This window comes from Phocoena sinus, chromosome 16 (assembly GCF_008692025.1).
Source record: "Phocoena sinus isolate mPhoSin1 chromosome 16, mPhoSin1.pri, whole genome shotgun sequence".
Lineage (NCBI taxonomy): Eukaryota > Metazoa > Chordata > Mammalia > Artiodactyla > Phocoenidae > Phocoena > Phocoena sinus.
Genome location: NC_045778.1, coordinates 26,759,430 through 26,784,301, shown reverse-complemented (window position 1 = coordinate 26,784,301; position 24,872 = coordinate 26,759,430). Strand labels below are relative to the sequence as shown.

General features: G+C 47.0%; 1 protein-coding gene across 1 annotated transcript; it reads left to right on the top strand.

The window, feature by feature from the left end:
* On the top strand, positions 1 to 23,892 carry DUPD1 (dual specificity phosphatase and pro isomerase domain containing 1). The gene is made up of 3 exons (XM_032608844.1): positions 1 to 200; positions 14,272 to 14,492; positions 23,500 to 23,892. Exons 1-3 carry the CDS (start codon positions 1 to 3, stop codon positions 23,727 to 23,729), a joined length of 651 nt encoding a protein of 216 aa, XP_032464735.1. The 3' UTR covers positions 23,730 to 23,892.
* The last annotated feature ends 980 nt before the right edge of the window (positions 23,893 to 24,872 follow it).

Here is a 24,872-nt window from a genome sequence, read left to right as displayed (position 1 = left end):
ATGACATCCAGAGAACCGAAGACAAGCCTCAAGAATGCTTACCCGTCTGCCAAGAAGCTGCTGCCGAAGGTGGAGGAGGAGGGGGAAGCTGAGGATTACTGTACCCCCGGAGCCTTTGAGCTGGAGCGTCTCTTCTGGAAGGGCAGTCCCCAGTACACGCATGTCAACGAGGTCTGGCCCAAGCTCTACATCGGCGATGAGTAAGTGGCGAGGCCCAGCCTCACCTTTGGTAGCCAGCCCTCCCCAGGGCACAGCCCTCGCCACCTTCCTGCCATGAGCTCTTGCTTTTTAGGTTGGTTCTGAGAGAACTCTATTAGCTAGGGCTGGGTTTATTTTCCTATCACAGAAAACTCAGAAAAGGGGCTTGGGCTTCCCTGGTGGCGCAGTGGTTGGGAGTCCGCCTGCCGATGCAGGGGACGCGGGTTCGTGCCCGGTCCGGGAAGATCCCACATGCCGCGGAGAGGCTGGGCCCGTGGGCCATGGCCGCTGAGTCTGCGAGTCCGGAGCCTGTGCTCCGCAACGGGAGAGGCCACAGCGGTGAGAGGCCAGCGTACCGCCAAAAAAAAAAAAAAGAAAAGGGGCTTAAGCAAGATAGAGATTGGTTTCTCTCTCACATAAAAGAAGTGCAGAGGAAGGCGAGCTGGGGCTAGCATAGTGACTCCAGGGTCACCAGGGGCTCAGGCTCCCAGGCTCGGGCTCCACCATCCCCAGGGTGTGGTTTCTTCCTTCAGGGTTGCTTCAAGGTCTGACACTGCTAGCAGGGAACCTGCCATCAACTGTAGGATCCAGACCACTGGAAGGCTGAAGGCAAGGAAGAGGAAAAGGACATCTTCCCGAAGGGAAGTCCCACCCAAGACTTCCCCTGCCCTTAGCTGCAAGGGAAGCTGGGAAATGTAGTCTTTTATTTTAGATGGGGATAAGACTAGCAAGAATAAAGTCAGTTCTCAGGTGGGTGGCATAAGAGCACATCACCATATGTGTCAGGAAGCACGGTAGACCCAGTAAAGTTGAGGTTACTGTCCCCTCTAGATTTTTATAGTCACCATTCCCCACTCTTCAAACAATTAGGAAGTGCCTACTGTAAATAATAATAATAATTGTACTTATTCTTTATTGAATACTATGTGCCAGGCACTGTGCTAAGCATCTTGCATGCATGACCTCACTTTATTTTCACTACAGCCCAATGAGAGGTCATCTAATTACTCCCATTTTAAAGACAAGGAAACTGAGGCACAGAGCAGTTAAGTAACTGGCCCAAGGTCCACAGCTCAGTAAATAGCTGAGAGCTGGGATTCAAATGCCGTTTGGCCTAACCCAGAAGCTTTCATCCTGCTCCTCCCGCCATCCCCCCAGGATTCCAGCTCATGGCTCATCTCTCTGAGATGGTGCAGGACCACTGCATGTGTGATTTTTAATAAACACCTTGCTGCTTAAAAACCTAGAGATAACTGTCTAGTCATGGGAAATCAGGGGCAGAACCCCCTTTTCTTTTTTCTTTCTTAATATTTTTAAATGGAAAAAGTTACAAAAATTATATGCCCTTTTACACTAAATTAAACTAAATAGAGGGTTATAAAAAATTGCATAATCTCCCTTTGTCCTCTCTTAACTCTGCCCTGAGTAACCAGCATTAAGCTCACTTTATGTATGTTATTGCAAATATAAGGAAATATATGCATACATTTAAAGGATTTTTTTTTTTTTTTTTTTGTGGTACGCAGGCCTCTCACTGTTGTGGCCTCTCCCGTTGCAGAGCACAGGCTCCGGACGCACAGGCTCAGCGGCCATGGCTCATGGGCCCAGCCACTCCGTGGCATGTGGGATCTTCCCGGACCGGGGCACGAACCCGTGTCCCCTGCATCGGCAGGTGGACTCTCAACCACTGCGCCACCAGGGAAGCCCAGGATTTTTATTTCTTTTAAATAATTTTTAGCAGAAAAAAGGAATTATACTCTTCTGTACTTTCAATATTCCTTAGTATAGCTGTACCATAATTTATCCATCATTTCTCAGTTATGAACATTGGGGAATGTGGGTTCCCCTAAATAGGGACTCTATTGTTTACTTTTTAAAAAACAATAGCTTTATTGAGATATAACTTGCATTCCATAAAATTCACCCTTTTAGAGTGTACAATTCAGCGGTTTTATTATATTTACAGAGCTGTACAACCACCAGCTAATTTCAAAGCATTTCCATCACCTCAGAAGGAAACCCTGAACCCATTAAGTAATCACTCTCAATTCCCCATATTCTCCCAGCCTTAGGCAGCCAACAATCTGCTGTTTCTATGTATTTACCTATCCTGGACATTTCATATAAATGGAATAATAATAAATGGCCAATTGTGACTGGCTTCTTACACTTAGCATACTGTTTTCAAGGTTCATCCAAGCTGTAGTGTGTATTAGTGTTTTATTCTTCTTTATTGCCAAATAATCTCTGTACTATTTTTGCAACTTTTCTGTAAGTCTAAAATTAGTTCAAAATAAAAAAGGCATGCATATACTTTGACCTCAAATATCGCTTTCAGAAATGTGACTTACAGAAATAAGAGTACCAATACACAAGGAAATATGTACAATGTTTATCTTGTTTGAAGTAGCAAAAAAGGGGGGGAAATCTGAATCTCTTATCTTTTAATAATAAAATATTACATAAACGTAGTAACTATATTGTCCTATTTTAAAAGTAATGTAAACTCATTGTATAAATATAGATCTCTTAGCTTCCCTATTTGTAACAGGTTAACAAGAGAACCTTCCTCATAGGATTGTATGGATTGAGATAATATATGTCAAATATTAGTGCAGTGCCTAGTACAGAGTAAGCACTGAAAAAGTTTAGCTATAATAATAAAATAGTGATTAATGTAAGGAAGAAAACTTTTAAATATCTCAAAACAATCACCCAAGTCCATCACGCCAAGCCACGCCTACTAAGACTGCAGTACATTTCCTCCTACACTTTCTACATGATACATTTGGTTTTAAATTCTTTTTATATAGTTGTGACAATATTGATTATTCATTTTATCTTGTCTCTTTTCCACATAGCGTCATTCATAAACTTTTCTCTTATTATATACTTCTCATATATATCATAATATAATAGTAACAATAATTATATATGTATTATATCAGATGGATAGAAGATCATTTATTTAACCACTTTCCCTACTATTGGACATATCGGTCACTTTCACGTTCTCACTTTTATAAATAATGCTGCAGTGGACATCTTTATTCATAAACTTATTTTTAATATTTAGGATTATTTCCTGAGATCTGACCCTACAAATGGTATAAATAGGGGAAGGAGGATTAAGATTTAAAGATTTATACTGTCTCTTTCTCTGTGCTGTTCCCTTTGCCTAAAATGCCCTTCCCTTCACCTCATCTCCGTGTCCAGATTCTATGCATTCTTCAAAGTCCACTCAAGTCACTTCTGCCATGAAGTTAGCTTTCCCAATCCCCATGGTGAGAAGTAAGATTTTTCTCTCTCTATATTACATACTAGATTTACCTTCCCTACAGGTTATAATAGTAACAATAGCCAAATTATATTGGATTCTTACCATGTGCCGTGCCCTGTGCTAGGCATCATTGAAACCCCCTAACACTCTATGAAGGAGGTACCATTATCTCTCCCATTTAAAAAATGAGCAAACCGGGACTTCCCTGGTGGCGCAGTGGTTACGAGTTTGCCTGCCAATGCAGGGGACACAGGTTTGTGCCCTGGCCCGGGAAGATCCCATATGCTGTGGAGCAGCTAAGCCCCTGCACCACAACTGCTGAGCAACCCCCGCTCGCCATAACTAGAGAAAGCCCACACACAGCAACGAAGACCCAGTGCAGCCAAAAATAAATAAATAAAAAATAAATTTATAAAAAATGAGCAAACCAAGGCTCATGGAGTTCATCCATTTAGTCAGTCAGTATTTACTGGGCACCTTGCTAGGAGCTTTGGGGGATACAAAGAGGAAACTGAGGTTCAGAGAAATTAAGTGACCAGCCCAAGGGTACACCACCAGGCAGTGTCAGTATATATTCTCAAACCAGGATCAAGAAAATGTGGTCAGTCAGATAAAGAAGCTGTTTTCCAGTTGAGGAGAAGAGATGTGTAGACACGTAACGGGGAATAGAAAGAGAAATAGGTAGTGGGTTGGAAGGAGCATGGGGTTGAGTCTTGGCTCTGCCATTTACCAGTGTGTGATTTGGACAAGTTTATTTTACCTCTCTTCCTCTTCTACGGCAACAGTAACAAGGCTTATCTCACAGGTGAAGATTAAATGAATTAAAACAAGTGAAGTGCTAGAGTAGTAGCTGCCACATAGTAAATGCTCAGTAAGTGCTTGGTATTATGGATCTGAGAAAGCATCATAGGAGTGGTGAGTTCTAAGCTTGGCTTTGGAAGATGGATAGGATTTCAAAAGAATTCTAGGCAGAGGGAACAGGGTGAGAAAAGGCATGGAGCTGCGAACAAACAGGGTGATTCATCTGGAACATTGGGGATGAATGCAGTAGAGAATGTGCTTCCAGAGGGTCTGAGATTAAGCCAAGTTTTACTACTGTGTGATCAGCTTAGACTTAGCTGTGCTGTGATGACAGGGTATCCCCAGCATCTTGTTGCCTACCAGAACAGTGGTTTACTTCTCCCTCATGTGACATGTCCATGGTCTCTCCACTCGACTCCAGGACTCAGGACTCAGCCCCTCTCTGGGGATATTGTCAGGCTCCCGGCAGAGGGAAAAGAGAGACATGGCAAACCACAGACTGACTTGGAAGTGACACAAGACACTGATGCCCACATTTCACTGGCCAAAGCAAGTCCATGCCAAAGCCTCATGACAATGGGGCAGGAAAGTGTAACACACCCCTCTGGATGGGCAGCAACATTCCAAAGGGTAACACACAAGGTACCACAGCCACAGTCCATCTCCAGGTGCAGAGGCTTTGGGTAGGTCCTTTCAACTTTCTGGGCCTCAAAAGATGGTTACTGAGAGGATTCAAAGAAATATTGGAATGTGAAAGCATTTTGTAAATTATGAAGTAACAGACAAAGGCAAATGTTGTTATTATTGCTACTTAGTGAGAAAGAAACCTGGGAAGGTAGGTCAGGGCCAAGGGACTTTATTCAGGAAGCCACTGAGTGTCTGAGCAGGATACAAATGGCCTAGTGTAATAGAGCGACAGACAATAGGGTTTGACGCAATAAGATATGCTTACTTCCTTGACATCTGACCATAAGTTTGCTTCCTTCAATCAAGGGAATGTCACTGCCCTTTTGATTCAATCCAGCTCTGCCTGATTGAGCCCCCAAACAAACACACATGCACAGTCTAGGCAGGCTCCACAGTCAGCGTGTGTGACCTGCATGCATAGCCCAGGAGAGGACCAAGGTCAGCACCCACCTGACCTTGTCCCCATCTCTGCTCAGGGTCCCTCCTTGACACCCACTTAACAAGGTTAATGAGACTCACAGATGCTTACTGAGAAAGAAGTTAATTCCACCGTCAACACAACCACACCAAGGTTACAGCCTGGCTGAAAGTAGGCACAGATGCCCGTGTCTCTCCGTCTCTTTGTAGGTATTGGCCAGAGCAGTGAAATGCTCATAGCTGGCTCCTCATGCACGAAGCCTCAGTTTAATTTGATATTTGCATTTAGGTTGAGTGTTTCCATTCCCTAAAAGCGCCTAAGATCCTTAAAAGCCAGGATCTGAAAGTTAAGGTGGTTAGGATCCAGGAGTGAGAATGGGTGTCCTGAGGCGGCTAGAGCCACCGGCTTGCTCCTGAAGTCTAGACCAACGATGCCTGGGACCTGCTGGGCACCAGACTGACCCCCAAGAAGCAGCTCATTCTTTCCCCACTCCTCTCTCCTCAAGCGCAGAATGGCTGGGCATCTGCTCTGGAGCCACAACGTCTGGGTCAAATTACTGGTTCCCATGTGGCCTTGGGCAAGTCACTCAAGCTTTCGGAGCTTCAATTTCTTCACCTAAAAGATGTGGATTCAATGGGTTAATACATCTGATTCTCAGCACAGTTCCTGGCACACCCACTGTGTGTGAACTATTAGAGATCAGGCAGCTTCTGGAAATCCAACTCACAGTGTGAGACGGAGGTAGAGAACAGTCACTACACTTTGCCACTCAGCGTCCCTCTGCTAAGGGCAGCCTTGGGACAGAAAACACCCCTGGTCAAATTTCTCCCATGAGATGCTATCATGAACCCAAGTCCAGGTTGGAAGGAAGGAAGTCCCTCTTATTGGGCCTTCTCCAGCCTACTCCCTCCATGGATGCTGTCCCGGCCTTCCAGGGACCCGGGTGGCCTAAGGCCTGAGGGGGCAGTACCACATCAAAGCCTTACACGCCTGTGGGTTTCTGAACGTCTAAAGCATTTTCTCAATCTCAGCTTATTCCAAGGGGATCACCAAATGGGATGCCTGGTGACTCCAAGTGTCTGTTGCTTACCAGCCTGAGGAGAGCAGAGATGTCCCCCCCATCCTCCCACCCACTCCACCATCACCACAGCCTGGCGAGAAGAGGCCACCGACAGAGGGATGTGGCTGATGTTGTGAAATGTGCTGGGTCAGCGGCGGGGGTCAGTGCAGGCCAGGCAGCTACCTTTTGGTGGCCTCGTGGGGAAGTCTTCCTCGCTCAAGGGCTCAAAGCACAGCCACCCTCTCCCACCCATTTCCTACAACTTGGTAGGGGGTCTGAATCTGCAAGTGGGAACCTTGGGGACAGTGTGGAGTAGAGCGAAAGCCCTCCAGCAGGATAGGGGCAGAGAGTTCAAGCCTCCTGTGTGGGTGGCCATTCTGTGTGGCCTTTGGCAAAACATCTTATTGTTCTGGGACTCAGTTTCTTTATTTGTAAAATAAAGGGATGATTTCCAACGTCCCTTCCAGCTCTAAAGTAAAATTCTTTAAGAAATGTCTTATTAAATAAATTAGGCTTTATTAGGCTCAAGCATGTACTTGTTTTACTACTTTTAAGTCATACAAATTAGATTCAAATTAGGTTAACCAAGGGTTGCCCTCCAGAGAGCCAGGGACTGGCATTGATGATGAGATAAGAATAATTCATCACCTCTTATCAATCAGCAGTCCCTAAATGGGTGCTTCAGAAGTGCTTGAGGATGCTTGAAAGCACTAAATTTCTGTAATTTAAATATTCTCACTTTAATCTCATTCACATCTTCCATTTTCTGAGCAAATTCTTTTTTCTTTCTGTCTTGCTTCTCCCCAGTAGTCAGCAGGAGGGGAAATATCCTGGCTACCATCAAAGAGATTGTAAAGTCCCGGGCAGGACAGGCTCCCCATAGTAAGGCTTGGTTGCAACAGGATAATTGAGAAATCTCTCTTCTCTCTCACGATAGAGGCAGCCCTATAAGCCAACACCAAGGCTCTGCGAAGCTGCTCTGCTTCTGCCTGAATGGTGGGAGCCCTATTTTTATTATAACTACAGTCGCCTCCAAGGTCTGGCTTTTGGGGTCATCGACAGCCAGCAGCCCCTCCCTATAAAGCCTGACTCTTCAAATGCCTGGGCTAGCTCCACCCAGCCTGAGCTCACATGCCAGGGGCCTCTCCAGCTCACCCTTTCTGCTTTTCTGCTCCCAACCAGACCGACAGCCTCTGAAGCCAGTGGCAGCTCTGGGGCTGGCCTGTAGTCGAAGAGGCTGGAGAGTGAGAAGAAGGCAAATCAATGGCTGAGACGGTCCTCAGCTCAAGAGAGGACCTCTCACTGGTGCACCTGGACAGCTGCAATCTCTCTCCCCAAAAAAGAAAGAACTAATTCAGCCTTGAGGCACCAAGTAGAGCTAAAACTTGACCTGCTTGTCCAGGGTGGGCAGCAAAAACACAGCCAAGGTTGACAATTTAACATGCTGAATGTCACCTGAAAGAACTAGAAAACCTGGACTCTGAGCCTCCAGGTACTGAAGGCGACTAAGGTACAACTGGGCACCAGTCGTGGGCAAGGTGCCCAGGGTGAGACGCGGTGGCCCTGGCCTGGCTGGGCCTTCTCATGCTGGGTGACGGCTTTTCACCCAGCGATGTCAACCATTTCCTTTCATGCTTAGCCAAATGCCTAGTCTAGTGATTAATACAACACCATTTCTTGAAACCAGGCTTCCCATGCATTGTCTTTCCCCTCTTAGCCTCCATCCTCGAAGGTCTAGAGTCTAGGGGGGTGGGGAAGATGATGGAGAGATTTCTAAGGAGTTAAAAACACCGAGACCACCTTATGTCTTTGCAACAGTCTCTCCTGAGAACTAAGGATAGAACATCAATAAAAATCATGGTATATATTTACCCACTAAGTGAATATATGTTATGTTCATTACTGAAAATTTACAAAGCACAGACAAAAAGAATATTAAAATTCCCTATAATTCTGTTACCCAGAGATAACCACGGATAACATTTTGTCGTGCATCTTCCTATTGTTTGCCCCCCACCCTGGAATTTATCTTTTCACCTTTTAAAGAAACTTGAATATTGCATCACTCAACTTTACAAGAATCTTGTAAGGAAAGTACTGCCAATGTAATTGGTTCTATTTAACAAATAAAGAAAACTGAGGGTCCCAGAGGGTCATTGTTTTGATTCATGCAGCAGTTTAAGCTTACAAACTACACCTGTGAGCCCTGTGTTTTCTGCAGAGCCTCACAGCCAAACAGCTTCATCAACAGCAAGTAACAAGAACACGCAAAAAACCAGACAGCTAGTGAATTTTGCCTTCATATCAGGTGAATTGAGGGAGATCAAAAGCTAGAAATGTGCCTGCTGTTTTAAAATTCACTTGCAAGGAGTAGGTGTGGTCAAGACTCCAGAGAAGGAGAAGGTCACCATCAGGGTCATGCCCACGAACTGATGTGCCACCACAAGTGTCACACGCATCAGAATAAATAAGGTGCCAGATTACAGGATGTGGGCTGTGGGTGAACAGGAGTCCATGATTAGGTGCAGGAACTCAGTGGGTCCTCACAGACGTGAGGGTACGGAGAACTGCCCAAGCTTTAGTGGACTTTCGTCAATGCCCAGTGCAGAATCCTGGCAACACGGAAGCAGCTGGTTCCCCACTGCAAGACAGCTGGTGGATGGCTTGTACAGATGCGTACTTGCATGTCCCTCCTCCTCTCTGTGACAGCACACATCTGTGGGAAATAGACTTCCGGGCAGGGGCTGAGGTATGTAGGCTAGGAATCAGGAGGGCCCCCAAGAGGTCCGAAAAAGTGGAATGCCAAGAGCTCTGCACAGGGAGACTACTCTTACTTGCCACTCCTCAACGCTGGTTAAAGTAAGTTTCCTGGAGGAACTCTGAGGGGCTGAAAGGAGGCTGGTCCAGGCCGGAGAAGGAGGAAGGGAGGGAAGGTCTCTGAGGAAGAAAGTCCCTTTCTTGGCCCTCCAACCCAGATTCAGAATCCAGAGCGAGGCCAGAGGTTCACAGGCAGGAAGAAGAGCTAAAGAGATCTGGGTCAGAAACAGGGATGTGACAACGTTCTGCAAAAGTAAAACCGTACAAGTCCAACAAATATGGGAGAAAATGTTCAGCCTCATTGCTAAAATTAATGAAAATGAGACATTTTTTTGGTCTATGAAATTAGAAATGAACAAAAATCGGAATGTTAATTTGAGCAAACTTTCTGGAAGACAATTTAGTAACAAGTATCAACTGTGTTTAAAATGCTCATATCTGTTGACCCAGCAATTCCACTTCAAAAAAATCTCTCCTAAGGACACAGAGATGTGCCCAAAGAAACATAGCAAGTTGTTTGTTTACAGTGTTTCTTATTGTAACTCCCATCACTCTGTCTCCAGGAGAGAGACAGACGAGAGAGACAGACGAGAGAGAGAGAACACAAATGTCCAAAGCTAGGGGCTTGGTGAGGTAAAACTGAGATTTACCTATGGAATGGAATAGTATGCAGCTATTGAAGGCTGTATGTTGACCTAACAAGATGTTTACAGGGACTTCCCTGGTTGCGCAGTGGTTAAGAATCCACCTGCCAGGGCTTCCCTGGTGGTGCAGTTAAGAATCCACCTGCCAATGCAGGGGTCATGGGTTCGAGCCCTGGTCCGGGAAGATCTCACATACTGTGGAGCAACTAAGCCTGTGCGCCACAGCTACTGAGCCTGAGCTCTAGAGCCCGTGAGCCACAACTACTGAGCTTGTGTGCCACAACTACTGAAGCCCGTGCACCTAGAGCCCGTGCTCTGCAACAAAAGAAGTCTCTGCTCGCCGCAACTAGAGAAAGCCCGCGTGCAGCAACGAAGACCCAACGCAGCCAAAAATAAATAAATAAAAGAAACTTTAAAAAATGCTTCCAAAAAAAAGTTTACAATATATCACCATGCAAAGTTTTGGAAACCGTATATATAGTATTGTATATAGTATTGTAACCCCCACCCCAACCTTTATATAAAATCTATTCATGGAAAAACAACTGGAAGATCTTTTTTTTTTTTTTAACATCTTTATTGGAGTATAATTGCTTTACAATGGTGTGTTAGTTTCTGCTTACAACTGGAAGATCTTATATCAAAAGGCAAATAGTCTTTATCTCTAGGGAGTAGAAATACAGGTGTTTTGTGTTGGGGGGGAAGGGAATATGTTTTCCACATTCTGCATAGAACATGTGTTACTTTTGTAATTAAATGACATATTTTAATTCTTTAATATCTTTATTGGAGTGTAATTGCTTTACATTGTTGTGTTAGTTTCTGCTGTATCACAAAGTGAATCAGCTATATGTATACTTATATCCCCATATCCCCTCCCTCTTGCGTCTCCCTCCCACCCTCCCTATCCCACCCCTCTAGGTGGTCACAAAGCACCGATCTGATCTCCCTGTGCTATGAGGCTGCTTCCCACTAGCTAACTATTTTACATTTGGTAGTGTATATATGTCCATGGCACTCTCTCACATCGTCCCAGCTTACCCTCTCCCGCCCCCGTGTCCTCAATAGATTACTTACGCCTAAGATTTTTCTTAAACAACCAGAAACTGCTGTTTAGGCTCCTGAATCACCTAAATCCTAGAAGTAATTTCTTAACCCTGTTTTTCTTCTGAGCTTTTCTCCTTCAGCAGAGGCACATTTCTTAGTCTTTCCCACATATCTGAGCAGGTAGCCCTGAAAGTTAAGAAAATTAAACAACGCAGCACCAGGCAGCACCCTCCGACTCTATCCCACTCCCAGTGATAGATGAGCTAGGTGTCTGGGCCAACTGGGGATCTGCCTTCAAAACAGCCACTGTCTACTGAGAGTCACTCTGCGTATTTGCAAATCCCCATCCTGCTGTGGATACCACCCAGAGTCCTCAACTGGACTCTAAGTAAGCCAAGCTGGGGGAAATCTCCCGAGGGGTGTGTGAGGATACCACCTCCCCTTCCGGGCCCAGGTAGCCACAGAGCCCAAAAACCTGCAATGGGCTTCAGGATACCCACCAGGTCTAATCCTCCGCATGAGCCCCTTTCTCTCCCTCAGACACAGTCAAAACCAGCTCTGGTGGGGCGGCGCGGTGAATGTAGAGGTGTCATGCAATGAATCTTGTTGCATATCTACCCTGATCCTTGACCCCCAAAGCAGCAAAGTGCAAACTGTTACCGCCAGTTGATTATGTTGAAATTCAGCTGCAGAACCCAGCGAGACCAGTCTTTATGGTGGGTAGGAACTTCCTGTCAAGGACAGTTAATTTTAATTTTTCCACTGAGCTCAACCTCAAAGTAAGGTTGATTGCTACTCAGCAAGATGGACTGCATTAGTGGAGCCTTTAATTGAGCGCAGATCTATGTCCCCAAAGCATAATGTTTGTTGTATACATACTTTGGGATGAGGAGAAAAATGAAAAACAGACCTTTCTGAGGAAAAATTGAAAGCAGAATGGGTTTCGTAGTCAGGATGGCAGCCCTAAAAGCCAGCTGCGGGGCTTGGTGGAACTCCCCATCTCCCCACGCCTCAGTTCCCATGGTCTGTTTGCACATGTTTCTAAAAGCTCAAGGCCTGTGTTCAGGTCTCCCTCTTCCAAACACTGGACTCCACTGTGGTTCCTCTCATGACCAATACAAAGCCCCAGGAAAGCAGCGATACACAAGGGGCCCTTGGCCGAGGGACTATGGCTTGTGTTTCTACTGCATGGAGCCTCCCCGCTCAGGGTGTTGATCCATGTTGGCATCCAATATGCTCACTTCTGTCCACGTCCTTTTACCAGTGGCCTTGAGATGAGTTCTCAGCTGGAACGCATTGCCACTTTTAGCCTCCTACTGTTACAGTTCCAGACCCTTGTCACCTCTTCCCTGAGCTGTAGAACTGGGCTTTGTGCTGTTGAGGGAGACGTCATCTCGAATCTCAGATGGGATCACCCTCCTCAAACACCATCAAAAGCTCTCCTTGATGTCCAAATGCAGATCCTGACATCCAAGCACTCCATGGTCAAATCCCACACTCCCTCTCCAGACCTTTCTCATCTCTCCTCTCATATGCTATGCTCTGGCCAAACCAGTCCCCTCCTCTCTGCCCGCATTCCCAATCCATCAGCAAGTCTGCTGTGACTTACTCCAGCCACCTTCCTCTCTTGGCTGTATAACCGCGACAGCCTCCAACAGAGCTCCTGCTTCTATTTTATGTTCCTCTCCAACCCATCTCCATGCATCAGCCAGACTGATCTTTAAAAAAGTAAACAATGCTCAGCCCTTCCTTAAACTCCTCTGCGGCATGTGGCATACCACATTACTTAGAGTAAAATCCAAACTCTTCCCTACGATCTACAGGGCCCACCGTGAACCAGCCCCCCTTTTCAGCTTCCCCTTGTACCACTACCACCCTTGCTATTACAGCCACACTAGTCTCCCTTCTGTTCTTAGCATCTGCTGTTGCCTCTGCCTGGAGGAAACACTTTCCCTCCAAATCTTCCCCTGCCTAGGCCCTTATCACCCCTCAGTCTTAGCTTAAATGCCACTTCCCCGCAGGGGCCTTCCCTGACTACCTTACCAAAAACAGGACCACGGTCACTCTACACAGCCTTACTGCTATCTGAAATTATTTATCCACTTATTTGCTTTCCCCATCATAATCTAAGCTTCCCAAGGGACCTTGACTAACCTGCTTATTGCTGCATCATCAGTACCCAGGACAGTGCTCGGCACACAATAGATTCTAAATCATTAAATTGGGGATAAATGATTGGTTACAGGAAATAATAAACATTTCCTGGAAGCCCTTCATTATCTCCAGCCTCCATCCCTTAGGTTGTGCTATTTCTTTGGCTTGGGCATGCCCTTGCCTCCCTCTTCCCCTCTATCACCAAGTGTTGACACTTGTAGTAAGGCAGGCTCAAAGCCCTCTCTCCAATAAAGTATCCCCTGGCCCTTCTAGGCCGAAATAACTCCTGCTTCCTTTGCCCCATGTTCCAAAGCCACCTACTTTAACATGACTTTTACTCTTTGTTCCTGAAAATTCTTGGCTTCAAGAACTTCCTAAAATCAATTCCAGTAACAGACTCCTCAAACAGCTCTCCTCTTCAGAACAGTGCTTTGCCCAAGTAGACAATGATTCACTTATCAAAGCAAAGGTTTTGCACTGTGTTCACCAATCTCTTGAACATTAAGATTAAGAATTTTGCCAGATCCCAATCAAACCGTCACACTGAATGACCCATCTTATTTTTTTTTTTTCAAGTTTTTGTTTTTTTGGGGGTAGGGCACAACACACTGGCTTGTGGGATCTTAGTTCCTCTGCACAGGGATCGAACCTGTGCCCCCTGCAGTGGAAGGGTGGAGTCCTAACTACTGGACCATCAGGGAATTCCCTGAATGACCCATCTGAAACCATTCATTCGAGCCCCAACCTCCAAACACTGTAAACATCCAGAGGGTTCAGAGGAGGGGCCGGCTTTAAAGGGTCTCCCCGAGGCTCTATGAAGGTGGCCCTCTCCCTTACATTCAGCTTTGCCTAATGAACAGGTTATTCTGATGGCCTTAGAGGGGATCTGGCAGCTGACAGTCCACTCCCGCAGACCACTGGAGTCTCCAGCACCAAGCTCTTCTGTATTTGGTGAATGAAAGAATGAATGGACAAAAGAATAGGGCACAGTGGCCAAGGGGTCGGTAAGAGCAGGGCTTGGAGTAGGGAAGTCCTTCATTTCAACGGCTAGGCCTTATTTTGGAAGCCGGAATCGAGAGCGGAAACCCATGGGCTGCACCGGACTTTCCCCCAGATCCAGGCCAAGGCTTCGCGCAGCCGACCAGCCTCTTTCCCTCGCACCCAGGGCGACGGCGCTGGACCGTTACAGACTGCAGAAGGCAGGCTTCACGCACGTGCTGAACGCGGCCCACGGCCGCTGGAACGTAGACACCGGACCCGACTACTACCGCGACATGGCCATCGAGTACCACGGCGTCGAGGCCGATGACCTGCCCACCTTCGACCTCAGCGTCTTCTTCTACCCAGCGGCCGCTTTCATTGATGCTGCGCTCCGCTACGATCACAGTAAGAGACCTTCGGCCTGCGCACGGCCCCGCCCCCAGCCCTTGGCCACCTCAAGGCCCCGCCCCAGCCCGAGGCCCCACCCCCAGCCTGAGGCCCCGCCCCTCAGCCTGGTGGTAAGCGGCATCTGCACACTTTAAGTAAGCTCCCCTTGCAAATCCCGCCCTGCCAGGGTTGCTGGAAATGTCTGCTCCCCCGGAGGCTGTGCGCACCACTGAGCTTGCTGCTGCTGGGGTCTGGCCCTTGGTTGCCGCTATGGGAAGTCAGAATCAGGAGGGCTCTGAGGAGAGGCCTTTGGCCTGAATTTGTCTTCCCTGAGGCACAGCAGCCATCTTTTGAACGCCAGGGGTGGTTGGGAGCCCTCAACGGTGGGATGCTGCCAAGGTGCTAACTGTGCCTGGGTCCAGACCAGACTAATAGCCAAGAGCCTCGATGCTCGAAAACCCTCAGGGAGCTGACTTGAGTGGGAATCTAGGGGAGACTTCAGATTCTCCTGCCAGCCAACCAAGTTCATACCTGCCTCCCTCATCCTCCCACCCTAGTCATATTCAGTCTAGTAAACCCTCCTGTAGAAAGCTGACAACCTATTCTTTCTAAGTGGCAAACTATATTTGAGAATCTGAGTTTTACACTCATGATGTCCAAGTTTCCCCAAGTTAATTAACCGTCTTTTAAATCACAGTACTAGTCCTCGTAGCCAAAATGCAGTTTTAGCGGCCCTAATCCAGGTAAAGTCTACAAGGCTACTCTGGGGAGAAGGGCACAGTGTAGGTATGCATCTGGCTGAGCCAATATGCTGTGATTACTGCAGGATGTATCTCAGTGACATTCCACAGAGGCCAGAGGGACTTCAACTCCCTGATCTGTGCTCTGACTTCAGCCCTACGTGTCATACCCTTTTAGGGGGCCATCACATAATTCAGGGTATACAGTTACTAAAGGCCTTTCTTACCACAAGTGGTTGGGATTACAAGACTCAGTGACTGACCAACGGGCCTGTTTCAGGAACTGCAACCTGCAGCTGGGCCTAGGCCACGTCTGCTGGACAGTCCCAGAGTTTGTCTTTATTTTGGCTCAGAAGGCTATGACAGAGGGAAGGAAAGAAAAAAAAAAAACCCACAGAGCTGAAGTTCTTGTCTTAGGGGATACCTCATTTCAAACTCATCCTTTTTATGAGTCTATTTATGGACCATCTTTTGAGTTAGGCACATTCTGGGTTTCCAAGCAGGATCAAAAAAGCAACTGGACTCTGACTCATCACCATAAGGTGAAATTCGCCTCACAGTATTTGAAGTTAACTGAAAACATGTTTGACATGAAAAAACAAAGAGCTACCACCACACGATCCTTCCGATTCTGTTTAATGCGTTCAACTTGCCGTTACTATATCTTCAACCATCCCCTCAATGCAAGGGGCCTGGAAGGCTTTGGAGAAGACAAGGCTGCATTCAAATTCACACTGCACAAAAATGTGATTTCTAAGCCTTGCTTTCTCCATCCGGTGATGAAAATATTTACCTTGAAAGGTTATAATGAGGATCAGCAGTAACCCACAAAAAGCACTTAGCCTAGAACCTGGTGCACAGCAGGCTGTCAGATGTGTTTGATAAAGAGAGGTCTCGCACCACGAAGCACATAACCACACCAGCACGTGCACATCATCATCATAAAGTTTCCAACCCCCAGAGGGGGTAAAAAAAAAAAAATGAAAAAAAGACATTCCAACTTTGAACTACAGTGGTATGATACACGCATAGGACAGCCTGCCGGGGTCCTGGCATGCCATTTTAGAGTCTGCCCCCACTGCCGGAATCGGAAAGAATGGGCTTTGGGGTCATATGTTTAGGCCTGGACAGATCTCAGAGCATCGATGTGGAGATGTCAGGCTGGTGTGGATCGCGACGGGTAGACCGGGTGGTCTCAAGCACCTACCCGAGAAACAGTCAAGAGGGAAAAGCATATCCACAGGTCAGAGGACATGCAGGGAGTGTGGGCCTCGCCCAGCTGGCTAGGGATGGGAAGCAGGACAGGACCCTGTTGCCAGTGGGAGGCCAGACTCCCTTCTCTGTGCCCTTTGTATTTGCATATCTAAAGAATTCCTCAAGCTGAGGGCTCAAACCCCAACCCTTCAGGACAAGGCAGAGGCCATAAATGGATGACGCTGGCTGCGTGTGGCCACGGGGTGAGGGGAGAGGGTGATTGTGGCTGAGCTGAGAGCCCCATATCCCCTCCAAAGGGGACAGCTGCTACTCAGTCCCAACCAATGATTGTCTTGTGAGAATCAGCGCCAATGTGGTAGATCTGACTTTTCAGGAAAAGTCTCCAATCTGGATTTTAACGTAAAATTGCTCAAATTTTAAGTGTTGGCAACAAATTGAAAATCTCTTAAAACGCGGCACAGCCCAGACAAAAGAAACCCAGTGGCCATCAGTTTGTAACCTGTGCCCTGAGTAGTCAGAGTAACAAAATAAAAAGCTCGTCAGCATTGTCAGAGACTCCATACGTGGAGATGGCGTGTGCTCAGCATGTATGGCACAGGCAGTAGGCAGCCTGGACGGGTCTAGTCACTCCCTGGAAAACTACGGAACACTCCTGTAGCATTTTAGGAGCCAGACGCATTCGTATATTCCTTATTATACTCTTGATGTAAGAGGTGTTGATGGACAGTCTGGCCAAAAGGCAAAGACATGTCCTTTTCCTTGCTCTGTCTTTCCTGTTCTTCCTTGGCTAGCTTCAGCTTAGTGTATAGCGTTTCCCACCACGGCTCCTCACAGCCAGTCTCGTTCCCTCTTTTTGAAAAGCATCCCTTGTGGTGCTGCAGAGCTGTACCTGTGGTCTATAATCTGCCACATGGGGCCCACCCCTGTGTCTGCCCTACCCTGATCTGACCCTTCCGAAAGAACTCACCAGGCTACCTCAGACACTCTTGAGAAATCGTAGAGATAATCTAGTCCAGTGTTCTGCCCTGAGAGCTGGGGAAACAGAGACCCAGAGAAGCCAGCTGATGTGCTGAGGGTCACAGAGTTAATCAGGGACCAACGGGCATCGCTTCTGTCACTCAGGCCTCACGGAAGAGCCCTTTGTCCTTATTTTGAGCATCTGGTGACTTTGCTGTATAAGAGGTCACCCAGTATCATGGAAGGTGAGACATTCCAGCTGGTTATAGGATCTAAAACAACTGAACTTGTCCTTCTTCATCAGAAAAAGAAGTACGGACAACATACTGCCTCGGGAGCCCCATTTGGACTGCCTTCACTGCTCCTGGCACAGCATCCTCAGAGCTGAGTTACTGTGGTTTTAATTTAATGAAATCTTCTAAGAAATCCCAGGGCGGATACCATGCAGCTCTAAAGATCAGATTTTAGTATCACCACTCTCCTTTTATTCTTTCTTTTACTTGAACAAACAGTCCACAGGCTGCTTTGGAAGCCACCTTACAATCTATTATGGATACGGTAGGTTGGAAGAAATAAATGAAGTCTGTGTTTGAGCAAGAGGCTGTTTCTCTGGCGCTTCTGAGCTTTAATCAGACCAGATTTTCAGGGTATTTTAAGGGTATCCTGACCCACTGCAGCACATACAAGCCTGCCCCCTGGCAGTTCTAAAACATGCCATGCATCCTTTTTCTGAGGACTTCCATGTGTGCAGAACTATTTCGGGAGAAGTAGGAACTCTGCTTTTGCAGGTTCCAAGGTAGTGAGTGGGAGACAAAGGGCATCCCACACAAACCAAGGAAGTCGGGGGGTGGTTGGTGATAACAGGCTTAGCCTATACGTCTGATTTGAGTGACAGAGACCCACCTTCTGGTTGCCAGTGAAAACGTGCCATTAGGTAAACAGTAGAGGTTCTGGATTTGGTTTTTCTTCATAAGATTGCGGGAATTCACCTTTTGGTGAAGGCCAAAGGAGAAATATTTAATTGAAACCATCATTTTTCAAACATAAATTGTGGCCTATCAGTGGGTTATAAAATCAATTTCGTGGCTTTGACTAGGATTTCTTTAAAAAAAAAATTGAAAAGATTAGGAAAGAATAGAAGACATCAGCGTACACTGCATGTAAAAAAAGCACAAATTGTTTGTGAAAGTCTTGTCTGATACACACGTACCTGTGAAGCCCCCTTAACATCTAAGTCCTCTGGCTTCAGTGGCCTGGGCTTGAATCATAGTCCTGCCACTTCCCAGCTGTGTGACTCAGACGCATTGCTTCTCTGCACTTTAGCTACCTCCTCGATAAAACAGGGATACTAATTTCATCTACCTCATCAGGTTGTTCTGAGGACTGACTACGATGAACATATAAAGTGCTTGGAAGATATGGGCTAGGCTGAACCCATGTACTCGTTAGCTGTGAATTTTATGATTTGCGGAGGGCGGGAGGCGGTTGTCACACAAAGAAGTGTGAAAGCCACTGACCTAGAAAATGCCAAGCCTGACAATGCTCCCTTCGGCTTCCTCTGGTATGGACCATGCTGTGAACAGGCTGAATGCAGCCTTCCTTGCATGTCTCCTGAACTCTCCTGGGAGCAGTTTCTCACCATCCAACGCTGGGCCCCAAAGGGTGGTGCTTAGCAGAGCCACAGAGCAAAGAGGGAGCAGTGCCCTGAGAGTCTGGGGACGGGTCCTCTACCCTAGGAGGCCCACCAAGCTCACACGGCTGACGGCATTAGTGCTGCTGTCATGAAAGCAAAGTTCAGCCAGGAGGACCTTCTGCTGGAGCGGAGGACCCCCAGCCCCTTCCCCCTCTCTCTCCCCTCCCCCCCCTCCCGCTTAACAGACTTCAGGCTCCCTAAAGACTTAATGAACTACAGCTTTCGTCTGTTTCAAGTCTTTAGTCATGACAGAAAGAATTACCCTTTTTGCCAGGGGAGGAAGAAACGCTTTAGTTATCAGCAGAGCTGGCAAGGGGCCAGGCAGCCTCTGGAACAGTCTGTGGGGATTAGAATGCCAGAGGTAGACGTTCCAGTCCAGGAGGACAGTCACGTCCATGAGCTGGGCCAGCCACCCCCAAACCCCACCCAGCACTGAAGAAGCCGCCCTGCTTCTCGCCCTCTGGCCTTTCTGGCCCAGGTGCACGGGGCGGGGGGAAAAGGCGGCCACACTCTTGCAGCTCAGCGATGGGGACTGGAGGCCTGCATGGTTAGCCTGTGGAGATTCGTGGAAACGAATCCTGATAAAATTAACAGTTTTTTATGGGCGCCTTCTGTGTCAGCACTGTGTGTGTGGAAAGGCCACCAGTAGGGTCCTTACCATAGGGCAGGGTGTGCAGGCCTCTCCAGCTGGGGTGGGTGGGGAAAGAGAATCCTGGTGCCTGGTATTGGGCCCACTTGCACAGCTCATGCTGCCACGGTTGCTGACCATCACTGCTGTCCTGGGCTTGGTCCCATGAGGCAAGTGGGGAGTGGAGGTGAGAGGGACACGGGGAGCCACGTCCATTCAGAAGTGTTCTTTGCCAAGCTCTTCTCATCTCCTGCTGGCGCTCCATAAACCCAGTGATGTCCGTGAGTGTCTCCTTGGTCATCCTTCCAGGCCTCAGGCATAAGAATCAGGAACAGGGACAGCACTGGGGTCACACAGCTCAAGGTGCCCCAGCCAGCTTGACCCCAGCAAAGGGATCCCAGAACCACAGGAGAGGGCCGCCACTGGGATGGCAGTGGTGGCAGTGCTGGGGACAGCCAGAGACGCTAATCTCATTACTTTTTCTGTCCCCAGAGCACAGCAGCAAGTAGCCACCACACAGTAGGGTCTCAATAACAAGTTGCTTTTAACTATTTTTAGAGATGGCACCATCATCCTGGGTGACCTCTAGCAGTCATTTCGCCTCGACTCTTTCCCCATCTGTAAAGCAGGGATGAGGATGATGAAATCTTGATGGTTGTATTAAGGATGAAATGAGATAAAACATGTTGAGGTGCTTTGTGGAAAGCTGCTTCTCATGGTGATTTCTCATTCGGCCCAGCTGTTGCCATGATAGTGGTGGATTTCTCATTCGGCCCAGCTGTTGCCATGATAGTGGCGGAAGGGAGCTTTTTTCTTGTGGAGGGCTTTCTCTAGTTGTGTAGTCGTGGCGAGCGGGAGCTACTCTTCATTGTGGTGCATGGACTTCTCACTGTGATGGCTTCTCTTGTTGCGGAGCACGGGCTCTAGGCACATGGGCTTCAGTAGTTGTGGCTCATGGGCTCTAAAGCATGGGCTCAGTAGTTGTGGTGCACCGGCTTAGTTGCCCTGTGGTATGTGGGATCTTCCCAGACCAGGGCTCGAACCCATGTCTCCTGCATTGGCAGGGGGATTCTTAACCACCGGACCACCAGGGAAGTCTGGTGTGGAGATGCTTCTAGATCTTCCAGTTCTCGAACTTTATGGTCTCAGATCCCTTTCACACTCCTAAAAATTATTGAAGGCCTCAAAGAGCATTTATGTAGGGTAGATCTATCAATATCTACTCTATTAGAAATAAGAACTGAAAATTGTAAAAATATTTATTTAAAACTAATAAAGTGAACCCACTGCATATTAACATATTTTTATGAAAAAAATTATATTTTCCAAAATAAAGTAGGGAAAAGCATGGCATTATTTTACATTTTTGCAAATCTCTTTGATGTTAGGCTTATGAGAATCCAGGTGGGTTTTTATATCTGCTTCTGCATTCAGTCTGTTGTGATATGGTGTTTTGGTGGAAGTATATGGAGAAAATCCAGCCTTACTCAGATATATAGCTGGAGAAGGAAGGGATATGTTAACAGCCTTTTCAGAAAACTGGATATTCCTCTTTGATACTACACCAAAACTTGACAAGTGAAAGCGTCTTAAAGGTGAGTTGTGATGTGGAATCTGAAACCATATCTATAAACTTCGTACTCTGTTACATGAAAATCCATTGGTCTCTCTTGCATTTTGAATGGATTTTTTAACCCACACATGATTTTGTAATATCTCACATTGGTTATGTGGAAAATCTTGTTCACTAAGTTATGCAGATCTTCCAAATGTTGACACTTTCACTGTACATTGTCAGAAGACACATTTGTTAATATGACTGCCGATCTTAACAGAAAAATCTTAAGAGTATTGTGAAACTGTCAATCTCACAGTAGATAGAAGTTTTCCAAAATTCTAATTTTTGCTTGAAAGCTTGCATTTTATCACTGGCAACAGATACTCTCAATTGTTTTCTTTGATGTGACAGGCTCACTTTGTTCACCTTCGAGAAAAAGTCTGCCAAATACCCACGTTTGAATTACCATGGTTTTTCTGTCATTTACTCTTTTAAGTAAAAATGGTGTTTCATGAAACAGTGGCTAATTCATCTTGCAACTCAATCTCCCATAAGCTTTTCCCTGAGATAACAATCGTACTTCGGTATGCAGCCAGAGTGCTTTATGTACACGTCCCATTTCATCACACAGAATATTAAGAAGTGTAACCAAGGGCTGAAATTCGATAAAATTAATTTTAACTGCTTCATCAAAGATATTCTTAAGGGAAATTGGCTTGTTTTTTCCCCAAGAGTGCTTGGTGGTGAATGCAACGATTACTACTACAGTTCAGTGTCCCTCCCATAATTCACGCTAAGGCACCAGCAGTTCTTCCCACCACTGCCTTTGTACCATCAGTGCAAATGTCAAGAGTGAAAGAGACGAGCACCGCCGCAGTACTATTTTGAAAATAATGTTAACTCCACAGATCTCCTCAGAGTACCTTGGGAACCCCCAGGGTCTTGGCTCATGCTTAGAGAACCTCTGATCTAGATGACAATTTGGTCACCTAAGCTGTAAGAATATTCATCCCCTGGTTATACCACATGACACAATAAAACTATTTTAATTTTTAAAAAATCTGACCGTGTGATTTTTACTGAAGTGGCTTTGCTCACAGCTGATCTGAGGTTGCTGCCCCTTTTGACAGTTGAGGAAGTAGAGGCGCCACAGGCTGAGTGGCCTACCCCACACCCAGGTGGTTAGTAGCAGAACCGATCTCGAACCCAGGACTGCAAGAGAGAAGGCCAGGGCTCTGCAGGCTCCTGAGGCCACGTGACTGCTCACAGACTCCACGGCAAGCAGACTGCACCCTCTGTCTCGGCCCCTCAAAGGGCCCTTTGGGACTGTGGGTGCTCTCTCCTTATCCGAGATCAAATGCAGCAGCACTGCAAATGGTGCAGAAAGCCTGCATTCCTCCACAATCCACCTGCAGCCGTGGACGGGACGGAATGCATCCCGTTCAAAGTGGATTATGGTTCATCCATACAGAGGAACTCTGTGCAGCCACAAGAAGAAATAACAAAGAGAGAACTCTTCAGAGACTGATATACAAAGGTCTCCAAGATACACTGTTAAATGGAAGAAGCAAGGTATAGAAAAGTTTGTAAAGCTTGCTACCTTTTGGGCAAGAAAAGAAGAGAAAAAATATGTTTTTGCTATGTATATGCACAGATAATTCTCCGGAAGAAGAAATTGGTAATACTTGTTGCTTTGGGGAACTGAGGAGGTGGGTGCGAGGGAGGCTTTTCAATGCCATCATTTTATACCTTTTGAAATCCGAACCCTAGTGGCTGCCCTATTCAAAATAAGTAAGCATTAAGTAAATAAATAATATGAATATATTATAAATATAAATAAATGAAAAGTGAGCGTTAAAAAAACTCATAAGGCTCTCCCTTGGAGGTGCTTTGGCAGGTATGAAGCATCAGTTTCAATCCCACCTCCTCCTCACCGAGGCAACAATAATAACATCTGTGACTTACTGAACCTTTAATATGCACCAGGCAGTGTACCAAGTTGCTTTGCACCAATTGTCTTCACACCGACCCTAATGAAGAGGATACTGACAGTATCCCCATTGTACAAATGGGGAAGCTGGGGCTCCCAGCCACTCAGTAACCTGCCCAGGGTCCTACAATAGTGGGAGAGTCAGGATCTGAGCTGGCTCTGCGTGAGCCTCACACCTATGCCCCACCCTCCAGGCCACCCTGCCCCTACAACGCGGGTGTTTCTTCTCCCCACTCCACTGCAGATAAGATCCTGGTTCACTGCGCCATGGGCCGCAGCCGGTCGGCGACTCTCGTCCTGGCCTACCTGATGATCCACAGGAACATGACCCTGGTGGACGCCATCCAACAAGTGGCCAAGAACCGCTGTGTCCTACCCAACCGGGGCTTTCTGAAGCAGCTCCGGGAACTGGACAAGCAACTGGTGCAGCAGAGGCGACAGGCCCGGCGCGGCGCGGACGGTGCGGAGCTGTAAGGCCCCCTCACGGCGTGAGCAGGATACTCGGGAATGAAGGGGCAAGGTTGAAAATAGCTCTGGCCTGTGACTTCCTTTGTCACAGAGAAGGGACGTGAAACCAAAGCTTGACTCCTTCCAAAGAATCTTAAACTTCCCAGGGGCCGGTGAACAGAGGGGATAATTCATAGCGGCCTCCGGTAGGAGGCCAGCACTTGGCTTCACAGCAAAATGGGGCAGACGGGCTTCCCAGCGGAACTGGCTACAAGTGAGCACGCATGCGCCGTTTTTCTGTTTTTTTTTTTTTTTTTTTTTTTTTTTTGCTGTTGTTGGTAAGACGGATGCGGAAAAGGATTTAAAGATGCGTAGACATTGTGCTGTGATTAAATATTTGGCTTTGTCTGAAAGTCACATTCGTTAAAAAATAATTTAAAAATATAACTTTATTTTCTAACCACAGAAAAGTGCCTGCGAGAGCTGTTACAGGAGAGTTTGCACCGATTGTTAGTCAGTCGGCTGTCTGGGGTGGGGGGTGGGCATGGGGAGGACGCGCGTTTCCTTACCGGCGGCTCCTGCATCTTCCTTTCGATGGAATCCCCAGGCTCAGGTCACCATCCATAGATGCTGCTCTGTGGAAGAGGCAGAGAGCAATTCATCTGGTAGGGGTAGGGAATGGCGGTCCCCTGCATAGAGGCCGCCCGCTTTGGGCTCCCCTACCTTCCTCAGGCAGCCAGGGCTGTTCAGAATCTTAGCCAGAGGCGCCACTACCCAGAAAAATTCAACAAATTCTGGTAAATTTGAACAAGAGTTTGACTTTATAATTTTGGAAGGAGACAATCTTTGGGGGACCGGAACTTGGGGAAGCTTATTTTGCTTTGATTCTAGTCAAAGCAACATGAGCTTGTTTTCAGTCCCCGAAGAAAGTATTTGCAAATGTGTTTGCCCTGGAATGAGAGAACCAGGCAGCCCGCTGAGCTCAGGTGTGGAGATGCCCCCGCCCCTGAGAGCTAAGCCAGTCACCATGATGGCGTGATTCTCATTCTTGAGGAGAAAACAGCAGCAGGCGGCAAGCGGGGAGAGATGGCTTCTAGAACCAGGAGCTAGAAGCCAGACAGAACCCAGAGAGAGATGCTGATGGAGATGCCAGCAGTCCAGGACCAGAAA